The sequence below is a fragment of the Adelges cooleyi genome, unplaced genomic scaffold, assembly GCF_023614345.1.
Source record: "Adelges cooleyi isolate 19-005CV unplaced genomic scaffold, UGA_ACOO_1.1 ACOO_flye_CR_arks_rails_tigmint_CR_PRNA_2, whole genome shotgun sequence".
In the NCBI taxonomy this organism is placed as follows: domain Eukaryota; kingdom Metazoa; phylum Arthropoda; class Insecta; order Hemiptera; family Adelgidae; genus Adelges; species Adelges cooleyi.
In genome coordinates this window covers 11256931-11272425 of record NW_026095860.1, presented here as the reverse complement: position 1 = coordinate 11272425, position 15495 = coordinate 11256931, and the positions used below count along the sequence as shown (strand labels likewise).

Below are 15495 nucleotides of genomic sequence, written 5' to 3'. Positions count from 1 at the left end.
GAGATAGATGGTTGTTAGGTTGACCATGGAATAAAAATTGAAAAGACATTACAATTTCATTCAAATTTTATCAATGAACATTCTGTTTTACTTTTTATAAAACGTGTAAGTATGTTTTGAAAAATAGTTTTTCTTTACAAACTCAATAGACAATTTATTGAATCACAGATCTGCATCTAAGTTTAAACAAATTCACTAGGTTTTGTAAAATCACTACTTATTTGTTTCTTTTTCAAGTTACGACCAATATATAATAAATATAAAAAAAAATCACAAAGTTTAATAATAATACAAAAAATAATAATGGATAATAATAGTAATAATAAAATCGCAAAGTTTAATAACTATACAAAAAATAATGATAAATAATAATAGGTAATAATAATAAAAATATATAAAAAAAGGAACAATACATTTTACTGATTTTTGAAGTGAATAGTTTTTGTTAAGTGGGACCTAATTCGATTTTTCGGCTGACTTTCACTTAACGTATAATAATGGACCCGGACTCTAAAATAACTTTGAAATATTAGATGGATGAGTTGTAGTAGATGGTTATTTATTGGGTCTTGATTAAAAATATGTGTATTTAGGGATACGAAAATGTTGTTAAAATTAATTTGGGAGGTGGCTTTTATAATTAAAAAATTTATTTAATTATTTGGTATTGGCCAAAGTTTATTTTTGTACATTTTAAAAAAATTTTCACCAACTTTACATAAATATATAAGGTCCACTGATGGATATATTAATCCACCACGGGTTTTTATACTTATTAGTGATTCTGTTTCACTTTGACCTCTAACTAAAGTTGCAGTGCATTTATTACATATAATCTTTTTGCGTAGCTTTCGAGCAATGTAGCCAGCTATATATTCAACAACATCGTTATTTTTTTTCATGTAAAAATAAAACATCCACGAAGAGTACGAAAATTTCCCTTAAGGAGAAGTCACAATTAATTCTAGCGTTCAACTACAGGGTCCGGCAAAAAAACCTCCCTTATTTAGAAATGACACTGTGTGAGTTGTGGTGGTGGTACAACGGTGGAAGGGGTATCGATCGATAGCTGTATACATGCCAATTTCTTCTGACCTAATCTAAACCAATTGCTAGGAATCATGATGAGGGAGAAGTCTGGTTCCAACAAGACGGTGCCACAGGTTACACTTCGCGGCGCTCCCTAGCAAGGAGACATCACCTAACCGCCAAGGTCACTTGATTTATCCCCTTGTGGTTTTTTTCTTTGGGGACTTAAGAAGGCAATCAAACAGGCAGTGGCTGCCATTACACCGGAAATGACACGAAGAGCTATGGCCATTCTCGAAAGTTAAAAGTAAACGGCGCAAAGTGTAACCTGTGGCACCGTCTTGTTGGAACCAGACTTCTCCCTTATCATGGTTCCTAGCAAACTGGTTTAGGTAAGGTCAGAAGAAAATGGCATGTATACAGCTATCGATCGATACCCCCTCCACCGTTGTACCACCACCACAACTCACACAGTGTCATTTCTAAATAAGGGAGGTTTTTTTACCGGACCCTGTACATATGCTGAGCTCAATTTGAGCACGCATTGTCAACACTGTTATTTAAATTCTCATTCGTGTAATTTTCTGGAGTCATTAAATTCATAAAAACTAACATATCATACGTAAAATTACAATCAAGTTCTCGTTCAGTTCTTAATAGAATCTTTCTTACTTCATACAATACACCAAATTCCGTTATATCTATTTTGGGACTGGCAAAACTTCCTCTGTTGAGCGCTTGAATATAATTAAATTTTCTTCAGGTAAGTCCATTTCATTGTCTGTGGGTAATGCACTCGGTAAGCCAACGATTGGCAATATCATGACCATCCAAATAGAATTATTATAGTACGCCATTTTCAAACATATAAATCGTACTAATATTAGTTTATATTTTTTGGTTCTATTTTATGTAAAAGATATAGATTCGGTACAATAATTTTCAACTGTCGTTTCATTTTGTAAACACAACATTTGTCAGGTTATATTAGCCTATGTCTTACACTAAAACACATGGTTTGATTTTTTTTTTTAACTAATAGTTTTTTCAACTGTCAACTTTTGCTTTGCTATATCTTCGCGAAAAACGGCCGGAGCAAGTCGAAATTTCTATATAATATTGATAAAGCATGCATACATGACTTCTAACCCAAATTTTGACAACCCCGCTTCCTCCCGGGGTTGGGGTTGTAAGTTAAGATGCAATTTTAGGATTTAGACATCAAAAAAGTATAAAGTCGAACAAAGCCAACATCTAGTCGTCGGCGGCCAAAAAAAAATTCCAGTCTAAAAATGTGAATAATACATAATTAAATACGTTTTGAACCACTGAATTTATTTAATTTGGGACAGTTCATGCCTAATTAAGCTATCTGTAAAATATTGACTTATTATGAACTTACTAGCTAGAAATTTAAAATATATTTATTATAGCCTAATATATTGTCAAAAAATAAATTATTTTATCACCCTCTCTCTGGTATCAGTTTTTATAGTATTATAATAAATTTGAAATAGTGACCTCAAAATTCATACAATTTGGCCTATTTTCAAGCCTCTTATAGTTAACTATTTACTAAAGGTAAATTTAAATCATGAACTTTGTATTAAATCACAACTTATAACTCCAACATAAGCAAAACTAACTGAAAATGGAATTTTATTTTTATATAAACCATTAAATATCAACAACAAACAGTTATATATGAATAATAATTTCATCAAATAAGTATAAAAAAATAACAAAACTTGATCTTAAAAGTTGTACATTGATTTCTATTTGAACAAAACAAAAAAACTTATAACAAATTTTAGTAAAATAACTCTATTTCTAGGAATACATTATACAAGTATAACATGAATAATAATTATATTTATACCTTAAAGTCACATTTTAGAATAACAAAAAAAATATAATAAACAAACTTTGGTAAACCGTTGGAAGCTAACTTGCTTTGGTAATATGACTCGTTTGGGAAAACAAAATATAATAAAAACAACTTTAATTATTTAACTTTAAATATTTCCATAAGATCATTAAGCGATAATTTTGATGATGCTGCTTTGTTAGTTCCATGGAATAAATTTTCAGCAATTTCTAATTTTTTATTTTGAAGCGCTTGAATTGATGTTTCTATAGTGTCAGTACATATAAACTTATACACGTAAACAGGCTTTGTCTGACCTACTCTATAGATGCGGTCACAAGCTTGTGCCTCTAGCTGAGGATTCCAATGGATATCTACCAAAAACATGTGATTGGCAGAGACTAGATTGAGCCCAACGCCACCAGCAGTTAACGACAACAACAATATCTACATTGTGAAAAAATATAAATTTTGTTTTACAAACAATTTTTTTCAAAAGAAAAATGTAGTGCACTACCAATTGAAAAAATAAATTACCTTTGGTCCACCATTGGGATCGTTAAACCTATTCATTACTTTACTTCTAGCCATTATAGGAACGGCTCCAGTGTATAAATCCATTTCTACGTTATACAGCAACAACCGATTACGTACGAGATGTAACATACTTGGCCATTGAGAAACAATAATTGCTTTGTCATCAGTGCCCAATACTTTTTCCTTGACCAATTCACAAACGGCCTTAATCTAAAATAAACAAAATGTACCCTAGCCATTAGTTATTTCACAAGTACATTTCTCAAGATGAAATAATATTGTTTGAGATATATTAATTATTATATATTATGTAACAAGATGATCCGACAAAATTGCATGTAGCTTGTGTAAATCCAGTCAGGGTCATGTATAATATTAATAAACTGACTGAATATCATAATGAAAATATATAAGCAACTTCTATTTTTTATAAAAATGTTGAAACTGAAAAAAAACCTGAATATACTAATGGGTTGTAATATTAGTTCTTATAAAAAAATAAATTTTTAACAATCGAATATTGTCATTATCAAAATACATCTTTCTTGAAGCACACACTAATTATACATCATACAACAATAAGTTTACTAGGAGTAATAAAATGACTGAGGAAATAAATAAATTTAATGTTATTAATTTTTAATTTAATAATAATATTAGAGTTTAAATAGATTTGTTTTTATAAGTTAGTATTAAATAAAAACCCCAAATTACCATTCAGCAATTTCAGAATTACGCAACTGTCATAACAAATAACCGTATTATGGTACTTAACATATTATACTTATTAAGTAATCATGCTTTTCAAAACAAAAGTTGACATACCTTTGAACTAATCCAAGTTTCTTCAAAAATCTTACTTCCACTACATAATTTGTTGTCATCTTGCTCTTCGGATAAACTAAATTCATTTAAATCCTTAACATTTGAGTCAGTATCTGGACATTCACTCTTTATCAAATCATTTGATTCTACTTTCTAGATAAATATTAACCAACACATTAATTAATTTAACTTATCTGGAAAAAAGCTAAAATTATTTTAAAAAAATGCAAAATTCATATTTTCTTACACCTCTTGCAAACATAAAATAATTTGTATAAAAAGTAAAGAAAGGCTTGCTGAAAATGGATAAAATTGTTCACAAAATTAATATCTTCATTTTTTTGCATCGTAACACTGCATTGTATGTAACATATACATACTTATTTTTTAGTTGTTAACTTAATGGAAATTATAAAAATTTGTAATAATTGTATCATACTCCTTTTATTAAACATGGATGGCAACACATTTGTCGAAGACGTAGTAGCAAAACTATTATATGGAATGTCTGAACGGCTTCAATATTTTTAAGCTGTTGAAACAGTTTTTGGAGTTCTGGATAACCTTTAAATACATTACCCTTGCCCTGTTTCTGTTCTAAAACTACACAAAATAATTGGATTGAATTTTTGAACATTTCTATACTATTTACTATTTACCATCTAAATATTTTATGTTGTTATGAAGTTTAAAATCATAATCATAGACTGCATTTTCTTTTTGTGCCTTTTCAATAAGGTATTTTTCAAATAAATTACTAAAAGATAATCAGTGCTATTTTAATCAAAATTACACTATTTAAATTTTAGTAATTTAAATAACACACCTAGAAAATAATAATAATTGCTCATAGGCTTCCTTTTCTTCTTTACACAATTTTACTGGAACTACTTGAAAAGTTTTAGTAGGTAGATTAAATGATGTCAACTGTGAGAGTTCTTGTTTTGTTCTCCGTAACATTACTACGTTAGCTATTAACGCTAACCTTTCGCTTCCTATTCTATCATTGTTCCCAACCCAACGTTTCCAAATCTAAAATATTAATATTATATTTAATTTACAATTAAAAACGTGCATGTTCTAAAATATTGAATCTTGAGTGTCCGGACTCAATAATAGTGCTGTTGATATTATTTAAAGAGCAGATAGTTGCTCGTTTGGGAATAATAATGTGTGGTTTTCCCTCGACTTCTGCATAATGAGTAATATTGAGATATAATTGTCGTGTCTATTCAACCCCCAAACCTGGAGGGCCAGATCTTCCAGACCAATAATGTCGGAGAGGTGACTTCTATAGCATAATTTTCAGATTGCTGGCTGGGCACGTCATTTTACCTACGCCATAGATTAGGGTTTGCTAAGCCTGTAACATTAAGTGGCTCTTGGGTACATCCTTGGGGAATATATATTTCTAGGACATATTAAAACCTTCTAAAATTAAGTTAGAAATTCATAAAAAATAACTGACCATACTATAACTATATCCTGTTAAATCCAAACTATGTTATATCCAAAAAGTAAACTTAGCCTATTGATATTGATTTATGACTTACTGACCCCAGTGCCCATACTAGGGGATTTCCTCCTCGTGTTATACTTTGTAAAAATAAGTTTTAAAAAAATGCTTATTGAACAGATTGTATACTCAATAAAATATACTCAAGTAAAGTATACTCAATAAAATATTAAAAATAAAAAAACTTACTCCCCAGTCATCAAACGGTTTACACCCTATGAATTTTAATAGTGTATAAAAGTCAGCTTCCTTGTTATGAATCGGCGTACCGGTTATTGCCCAACGGAAAATACTTGACAAATTACAAATGGCGATTGAGGTACAACTCTTATTATTTCTTATAATGTGCGCCTCATCTAATATTATTCTTAGCCATTTTATTTTAAACAAAGGACTCTAAAATAAAAACAGATTGACATAAAAATATTATCCACAAAAAAAATAAAAATTATAACTAATTAAATTATATCACTAATTAAACTCACAGTAGTACTAAGTTTTTGGTCCCACATGACTGTTTGATAGGATGTTATTATGATGTTTTTTGCCAACAAATCCTCAACTGAATGCTTCCTCTTAGAGCCATAATATAGGCCAACGGTTATTAATTGAGATTCTAATTTAGAAAGAATCTCAACCTCCCATTGTTGTATCAAGCTGGCTGGGCAAACAATTAATGTGCCTCCAGTTGGTGCTAAAAAAATAGATATAAAAACGTTCATATAATATATATATATATATATGTATACACATTAAACATGCAAATAGTTAAAAAATACAAAAAAAAAAAAAAAAATAGCATAATGAATTTTTTTTATAAATTTTAAAATCAAGTGGTTACATTAAAAAATGTAATGTAATTGTTTGTTAAATAATTTTTTATCCAATTTGTTTAGCAATAAAAAAATAATTTATCGTACTCTATATTGTTTCAAATTATTTGTTATTAATTATTAAATTAAACAAATTTTTTACACTTTTTTGTTCATTATTTATTATTTTTTTAATGTCCAAAAGTGTATTTCATCGCTGTTTAATAATACTCTATTTTTTCTTTTACGGTCTTAAAAGAAAGTTTTGTAGTATTTTTTTTTTTCAACTTCTGTTATTACCTGAGTTTTTATTTATATGAAACATACTTTATTAGACTATTGCTTAACATCATAAATGCTACATCATTCAATACTATGAATACCTATTAATACCTTAATTTTTACTTATACATAATAGCTTACATCTCGCATTGGCATTTTTTTCATTCAGCATAATATTATCTTTCCCGGTTTCAGAAGCTTTTAATATCAATGAAATCATTGTTAGAGTTTTACCCAAACCCATGTCGTCAGCTATAAAGATACATTATAATATATAATAACAATAATATTAAAACTAATACTATATAACTACCTAGAATTCCACCGTGGGGTATTTGACTTTCCCTCCACATAAGCCACGCTATGGCATGTTTTTGGTGGAGCATAAGTGGTACATTTAACCCTAGCGGATCATCTAAATACACATTAGGAGATGGACGAGTTTCCAAAGATTTGTGCAAGATCTCCAACACGTCTAATGTCAGAGTCTGCTGTGTTCGATACGTTTCATATGCTGACATAATAATAAATTCATAATTAATTAAATATAAGATGTAATATATCATAAGCATTAATGAGTATACCTTTATCGCCCATTGCACCAACATTGATGTTAGAAGCAGCTTTCTTGAGAAGAGCTTTTTTAACATTTAAAGATTGTGCCAAAACTGGTATAAATGGAGACTTGAAATCACTTATAGCACACTTTTCATCAGGTACATCTGTAGTATAAATAATTTTAAGCAATTAATAAATTACTTACGTTTTTTATTAATTACAACTTTTGTACATTACAAAAAAAAAATACCTTTATTATCATTTTCGTAAATTGTGTACATATTATTTTTACTCAAATTTACTATATTGAGTTTGCTACTTGCATCCGATAAAACATTTTTATCACTTGCCAATTCTTTTGAAGTTTTTAAGGACGATTCAAAAGTTGTAGATCGAAATGCATTAAATCTATTTTTATTCATGTTTTTTTCAAACTGCTCATAATTTTCATCTTCATTATCAGTGGCCATCTGTAAATGACAAAATTAATATAGTATTAAAATTAAAACTAATCGATTCTAAGGCTATTTTTTTTTTTTTAACCAAATATAAGGTATTACCTCATTTCTGTGGTTCGTAGAATAGCCAACAGTTGAATGGAATGATGAAGAATTATTTGCTAATAACGATTGATTCATAGAATCATATAAAGTGTTATTGCTGCTAGAACTAGAATTATAATTAAATTATTAACTATTTATTAATAACTATAAATAATAAGGGGTATGCAGGTTTTTGACGTTTAAGCAGTCCAAAATTTTGAATTGTATTTGAGTATTCGATTATGCTCAAAAACTATAAAACTCGTAAAAAGTTATTTATTAGAGATCTGCACGGACTGGGCTTGGATAGGTAGGCATTCGACCTATCGTCGAGCTGGATTCAGCACAATCAATACCTTCATCAGACTGTGTTTTAAATTAATAACTAGTAAATATGAGTGCTACTAGTAAATTTTGTATAGCATTGCAGAAATGAGTGATACCAGTAGTACAAAGTTAGACGCTCTATACTACCATACCATATGCATCAATAAACACATTTTTCATAGTTTAGTATGTCGTTAGAAAATAACTAATTATTTATCGAACATTGTTATATTATATTATAACAAAAAATTGTACGTAAAAAATGTTCTTACAACTTTGTTTATTAAACCTTATAATAACTTAAGTAATAAGACAATTTTTTTTTTTTTTTTAATGAGATTGAAATTTAATTTGACGTTTACACCAAATAATCTTTTAAGTATAAATTGTCAATAGTTGAATATAATTAAAATTGTACATTTTTTTTTTTTTACTCACCTATTATTAATTGAATCAGGCGCAATACAATTATCGAGAAATGATAATACCCTATGATTATTATCTTCATCTGATACTTCGCCAACACTACTCAATTCACAATTAAACAAAGACTTATTATAACCATTGTCATAATCGTTTACAAAACGGCTGGAACTATCTTAAATATATTCTAGTATTAACTTAGTGCCAGTGAAAAAACAAAGATAACTAATTAAACAAGAAATATACCTTAAAATGTTTTTATTAGGTCTTTGTGGACTAGAACTGCAAAATCCACTATTAACTGAGTTTTTGTCACCTTTAGCTACAATGCTCTCATTGGATATATTTTTCATGACAGCTTCTGTTTCAACTTCATATTTTACTAAATCATTAAGCGAGGGTTTGAACAACAGTTCATCATCGTCTGATGAAAATGACATATCTTCAAAAGACTTGTAAAAAGATTCATAATCCTTTTTCTCCTAATTTTTTTAAAATACAATTTTAATTAAATAATTATTTTAAAAATTATTCAAACAATTAAATACTTACAACAACAGGTTCATTCACCAGTGTGCTACATAATCATTTAAACACAAAAATAATTCATTAAACCATTAATACTATTAATATAGTAGAAATTAAATGAAATAAATAATTAACTTACCTATCATCCAAGTTATTTAAAAAACTATTAGCTCTAGAATACTTTGGTACTAAAATAGCTATGTTTTCATGAAATTCTATTAGAGTGGGTTGGCCGATACTGTCATTACTTTTATTTAATTTGTCTTCTGTTAAGTCATCAATTTCTTCCATTTTATCTATGGGGTCAGACTCAAATACACTACATGAACTTTCGGGACTAAACAAAATCATCCAAAATTGGTTATTAAAACAAAATAATTCACATGAATGTTGTATACGTACATTTTAGATCCAAAATAAAAATTATTAGGAGCAATATTAGTTATATTGTCATTGTTTAGAAGAGTAAGGCTATTTCTCTCAGAATTATTTGCAATATTTTTTTCAGATCTAAAAATTCAATTAAATATTACACTCCTTAAAGTTTATTACATCAATATTTTAATGAAATCGTAGTATATACCCATTAGACGACAGTCTGGTCTCGTTTTGAGAAAAGGTATTATTTTTATCAATAGCTATTAAATTTGAAGTGTTTCCAAATGCAAGATCATCATAAATATCACAAACCACTATTGACTTGGATAGATCAAACTCTTTATTATCAGATTTACCTCTGAAAATAAATACATAAGATACATATTGGATAATTACAAAACAAAAATATAATTACACGTCAATATCATTTCTTGAAAGATTTGTTAAATCATCAACTGCAGTATTATTCTCATTTCTGTTACTGTAAACAAACGTCTTTATAAATTTAAGCGTTCTCTATAATTTAACAAATATGAATAATAAATTCTTAAAAGAAAAAACTTACATAGGAGTCCCGAAATAAAAACATGTTGGTAACAAAAGTTCATTTAATTGCTCTTTTTTATATGGGCTATTAGTTGATTGTTCAGGTGCGTTTGATGATATAAAAAGACACCTTTATTTAAGTAAATTATAATCAATAGAAATTTATTAAAACATCTTATTAAAGTAACATTAAAAAAAAAAAAACTGCTAGTGAACAATTAATATTATTTTACTTTTTATATTCTGTTTGATTGGACAAAATACAGTGTTGTGCATTAATTTCCTCTTCAGATTCTTTATCAATATTATACACATCTGTTCTAAACTTTATTGGGCTGAAATCAACACTGTCCTCGATATTTTCTTGAACTCTAAATGAAAATATGATATTTAGTTTTATAACACAATTATTTTTTGAAATTCATTTTACAAATTAGCTTCTTCATATTCAACGTCTATATCATTGTCACAATCATCATCGTTGTACAAATCTCCTCGAAATTTTATAGGCGATAGTATATCAAAACTATCATTCATAGATTTAAATCCTTGATTACTGCAATACATTTCAAATTATATTACATACACAATGTGCAGTCCAGTTCATAAATGCAAACATAGAAAAACAATAAATATTATGAGGTAGCCTCCTTACTGTATAGTAGAAGAATGTTCTATCTGTGTTGAAGAATGTTTTTTTAAATTGTTTTCAGCGTCGACTTCCATAAAAAAATCAGGATATACACAGATTTGACCATCCATTTTTGTAGTGTCAGCTTGTTCGTCACATTTTTTACTGAAAAATTAACCTTTTAAAGAGGACGCTACCCACTCATAATTTATCCGCAAACAAATTTTTTTTCAGGGGACAAGAATGTGAGGGCAGTATTTACAGTAACCGTATACAATTTTTACAATATCCAGCACAAAATACTTTTATACAATTTTATCTATACCCAAAATTATTTTTAAAACTAGTTATCTTTTTTATTTTAAAACTCTCACTCCCATCTAGCACCATTTTGTTATCCCATCTACATTTTGACTGTACATAGGCCTCATAATTTCCGTGTATTTAAAGCAGATATTACAGATATTAACTTACGGGTCTATCCAGTTAACAATATTATTTGGTGATGTATGAACACTAAACTTATTGTCATCCTTCATTTGATAATTGTCATTTCTATCATCAGATTTTATGATATTTGATTTATTAATATCTACATAACTTATTGTGCTCCTATTAAGAAGAAAACAAATAAATTTTACTATTAACATAAATATGATAAATGAAACTGAATTATGTAATTACATGTCAACAATGTGGCTGAAATTAAAATATTCAGTATCTTTTTCAATAATGACAATTATTTCATTTAAAATTTCTGAAATTTCACAAATAATTTTGTCAGTACCTTCAGCAAAATAGTTTTCGTTATTACTAAAAAAAAAAAATATATGAATATCATTATAATAACCAAACCATTTTTTACAAATTATTTGTAGCTTTTTTTTTTTGACAGTTTGCATGCTACATGAACAGTTTACTTAAATATTCCAGAAAATTTTGAAACTTTTTTTATGGTACAACTTATCATTACCATTTATGCTAATAAAAATTAAGTTCTTGATCACTATAATAAAATGGGCCCTGGAATTCATACTTACTATTCATTTGCATTAATGTATGTGAAGAGATAGATACATAATGTGAATTATCGAAAGATTGAATAGAATAAAATCATTATTACAATTTACCTGTTAACAAAATCAATACTTTCTTCAATTAATGAAAATCCAGAATTCTGATTTTCAAAACCAGAATCATCAGCCAAACGACAATGTTCACATTCAAAAACGCTGTTTTTCAAATCATTTTTGCTGAAACATTAAATCGTTATATTGGCATATCATACAAGAAGACTACCAATTGTTTAGATGCATGAAAACCCTTTTTTTTTATAGTTAGTAATTACCGCGTAGATGTAATTAATACTTTAGAACAACTAAAACTATTAAACCCAATGGATAATCTAATTTACCTTTGAACTGTAGACTGGCTATGTTTACAATAAGCAAATCTTTTCTTTACATGACAACTGCCCAAATCATCGTTTGAAGTCTGATTCAAAGGCCCCTGAAAAATTGTTATAAATAAGCAAATGCAACTAATGTAAGTTATTAAATAAAAAATTGTGTGTTTTCAAGTAATTACTCACTTCATGCTCTTCGTAAGAATCTGAAAATTTTCTTTTCATATTCGTTTCTTTGTGATTTGTATTAACAATCTGAAATAAATACATACTTATAAAAATTTGTACTTATAGGTTAACTTTTTTTTATCTATTTGTAGTATCTTACATTTCTGTCGTATCGATCATTTGATGAAGAACCGAAGTAAAATTCAATGTTCTCCATTATGTTACATAACAATATTTATAAATATAACATAAACAATTTTAAATCCTCCACTATATATTTAGAAAATATTCTTGACAACTTTGAATTAAAAGTTCGCTGAAATAAATTAGAATTTAGAAACAACATATGATTGGAATAGTTGATTAATAAGGTAATAAGATCTTTTATGTAGTACAGTAAGTTCAAATAATTAGAAAAAAAAATAATTTTGCTAGGTTTTAGCATAAATACCATACAAATATATTAAATTAATCAAATCTTTAAACCAAGACAAATTATATAAGAAATAAAAAAGGAAAGCGCATAAAAATAAATTTCATAAAAGAACAAAAACAGGATAGATATGTCAATTTATTGTGGTTTAAATTTATATCCAAATGTGATAGGAAAAAACTGAAAGACAAACAGATAGTCAAGTGAAAATAAAAAAAAGATCACATGGTAATATTGAAACACATATTTGCCCTTATAGAAATACAATGATCCATTTAAAGTTAAAATAAAAAGTTTTACTTGACTTTTTTTATATTTTTACTCAAGTTCTACACCTAAGCATAATATTTTAATATTTAATGGGAAAATTAAGAATTCAAACAGATTTATAATGCCTTTTTTTAAACATATTTCATCAAATTATGCACAACAAATATTAAGCTTTTTTGTATTTTTTTTTTATTTTTTATATAAAAAATATGCTTTTAACAAATTTAAATAGTAATTTCTAATAGTAAGCCAGGAGAACAAGAAGAGCAAACCAGTTATTACTCATGTTACATGTATAATAGATTTGCCTAACGAAAAGTTTTTTTTTTAAAATATACTACAATTTTAAATACACTCGAAAATCATCATAAGCAATCAGTACCATAAAACAAAAAAAATCCAAGTAACCAACACAAAACACTAATAAGTTATTAAATCTAATATTTTTTTGAATTTAAAATGTCCTTTTGTTTATTTTTTCAATTATAAAATAAAAACATTTATAAATAAAAGGGAAAACTGTAATACTTACACAGAAACGTAACCAAAATACAAAAGACGTGTCGGCGAAAACTGACTAATGTCAAGACTCAACTCTCAGTTTAAAGTATCATCAATCAATCGACACACGATGCGAATAAAGTAATACTTGACAAAATGAGCGGGAAAGTTTATTTTATTCTTTATACTGATAACAGTGTATGCACAATGAACCATACCGTTCAAGGTGGATTTATAAATCCACCTTGATACCGTTATAGTTTCGCGAATGAACCATTTATTTATAAACTCATGCGACCCGCAAACCGCACTCGACCACTAAAAAAAAAAATTGATAAAGATAATAAAATATGTCCATACAAGCTGGAACTATATTTAAGAATAGATCCAACAGTCAACCCAAAATTATTATTTTTTACAGATTTATTAGTTAATAAATTAAATAATTTGGACTTAATTAGACAATTAAAAAAAAGGATGAAGAACATGTAAATTATATGTGTGTTTATCTAGGTTTTAAATAGGAGGAAGTAAATTTGTTTAATTTTTGCCTAAATCCTTATAATGATACCTTTCGGGTACAGTTTCTGAACTATAGATTTGCTAAATGAAGAAATCAGTTCAACGGTTAGGTGGAAAATGTAAAAAAAATAACAATAGGTAAAAATTAATAAAAACTAATTATTGTAAAAGATATAGGCGGTGAACACCTACTTACTTACTACACAGTACACAAGTGACAATCGACAAGTCAAATATCATTATTTGAATAACATATGTAAGTCAAACTCAATGATAGTAGTCTAAGAAATTTGCAAAGTTATGTGTAATCAAGAGGGGGCAATTGCACCCCCCGTTCACAAAAAAAAGTATCAAATATTCCATTTGTATAATTAATTAATTGTGACTAAAATTTTGTTCATGCAAGTTATCGAGAGAGGGTCGTTATTGTATTTACCATGAACATTTATTATTTTTCTTTTGAAAATTGTCCATTTTTATTTTATTGAAATAGTGATCACGGCATCCGAGTCGCCACATTTTATCTACAACCGTTTATTTATGGGGTTTGACACAGTACACATACAAAGATATATGATATTACCTGCTATATTCTACGATTTTGCGATAATACCAGTCACCAAGTCGATCTATTTTTAAATTAATACGGCGTACTACAATGGCTTTACCGCTCCTCGCTGCTTGCCGCATTAGTTTTGTTTTGACAGTAGTTTAATTTATTTTATAAAACAAATAATATAAAGTTATTACATTATGGTTTAACTTTATTTGACAAGAATTAAAAAAAAAAAAAATATTGTAGACCAAGTTATCGCTATATTTGTTGGACCCCGTCTCACAAGTCGTGTTTGCGGTGACCAACATAAAATAAAACTGAATCATCTAAAATCAATCAAACCTAAAAAAATCATTAGTTAAATAGTTAATCTAGGCCTGATCAAAGCTTTTTTTTTTTTGAAAAATAAACAAAATGGTGACCTCTGATTATTTACTCGCCGATTTTCAAGGAAAAATGCACTATTATATTGTTTATAAAAAATATAATTTTTAATAAAAAAAAAACCTTCGATCAGGCACTAGTTTTTATGCTTTTAATAATCTGTGAAGTGGTTTTTGAATTATAGTTATCACCGACTTTGAAAAAATAGTTTCGAGAAAAACTCATTTTAAAAGTTTTATACTCGATTTATGTATAAAAAAATAAATTATTTAATTACTTATATCAAGTTATCTATTCCTTTGATTAACTTGAAATTTTCAGATATTGTTTTCAAGACATCATACTTTAAGAAAATACAAATTCAAAAAATCGAATATTTAAAAATCCTGACTACTCCTAACCCCTAAGTTTTTCATTCAAAATTAAAAATAGGTGTCTTCTAAAACAATAAGACA

At 27.6% G+C, this 15495-nt stretch overlaps 1 protein-coding gene across 1 annotated transcript; it reads right to left on the bottom strand.

The window, feature by feature from the left end:
• Window positions 1-2782: 2782 nt before the first annotated feature.
• LOC126833731 (uncharacterized) lies at window positions 2783-13750 on the bottom strand. The gene is made up of 31 exons (XM_050565236.1): window positions 13610-13750; window positions 12535-12690; window positions 12393-12461; window positions 12216-12310; window positions 11932-12054; window positions 11486-11614; window positions 11276-11413; window positions 10826-10966; window positions 10601-10726; window positions 10404-10541; window positions 10190-10300; window positions 10040-10105; window positions 9830-9982; window positions 9649-9756; window positions 9386-9583; window positions 9271-9295; window positions 8965-9200; window positions 8734-8889; window positions 7987-8095; window positions 7677-7896; window positions 7453-7590; window positions 7182-7382; window positions 7010-7120; window positions 6260-6468; window positions 5964-6170; window positions 5085-5290; window positions 4918-5015; window positions 4698-4861; window positions 4259-4411; window positions 3434-3643; window positions 2783-3343 (listed from the first exon to the last, which is right to left on the bottom strand). The coding sequence occupies exons 2-31, from the start codon at window positions 12589-12591 to the stop codon at window positions 3035-3037; spliced, it is 4404 nt and encodes a 1467-aa protein (XP_050421193.1). The 5' UTR covers window positions 12592-12690; window positions 13610-13750; the 3' UTR covers window positions 2783-3034.
• Window positions 13751-15495: the final 1745 nt, after the last annotated feature.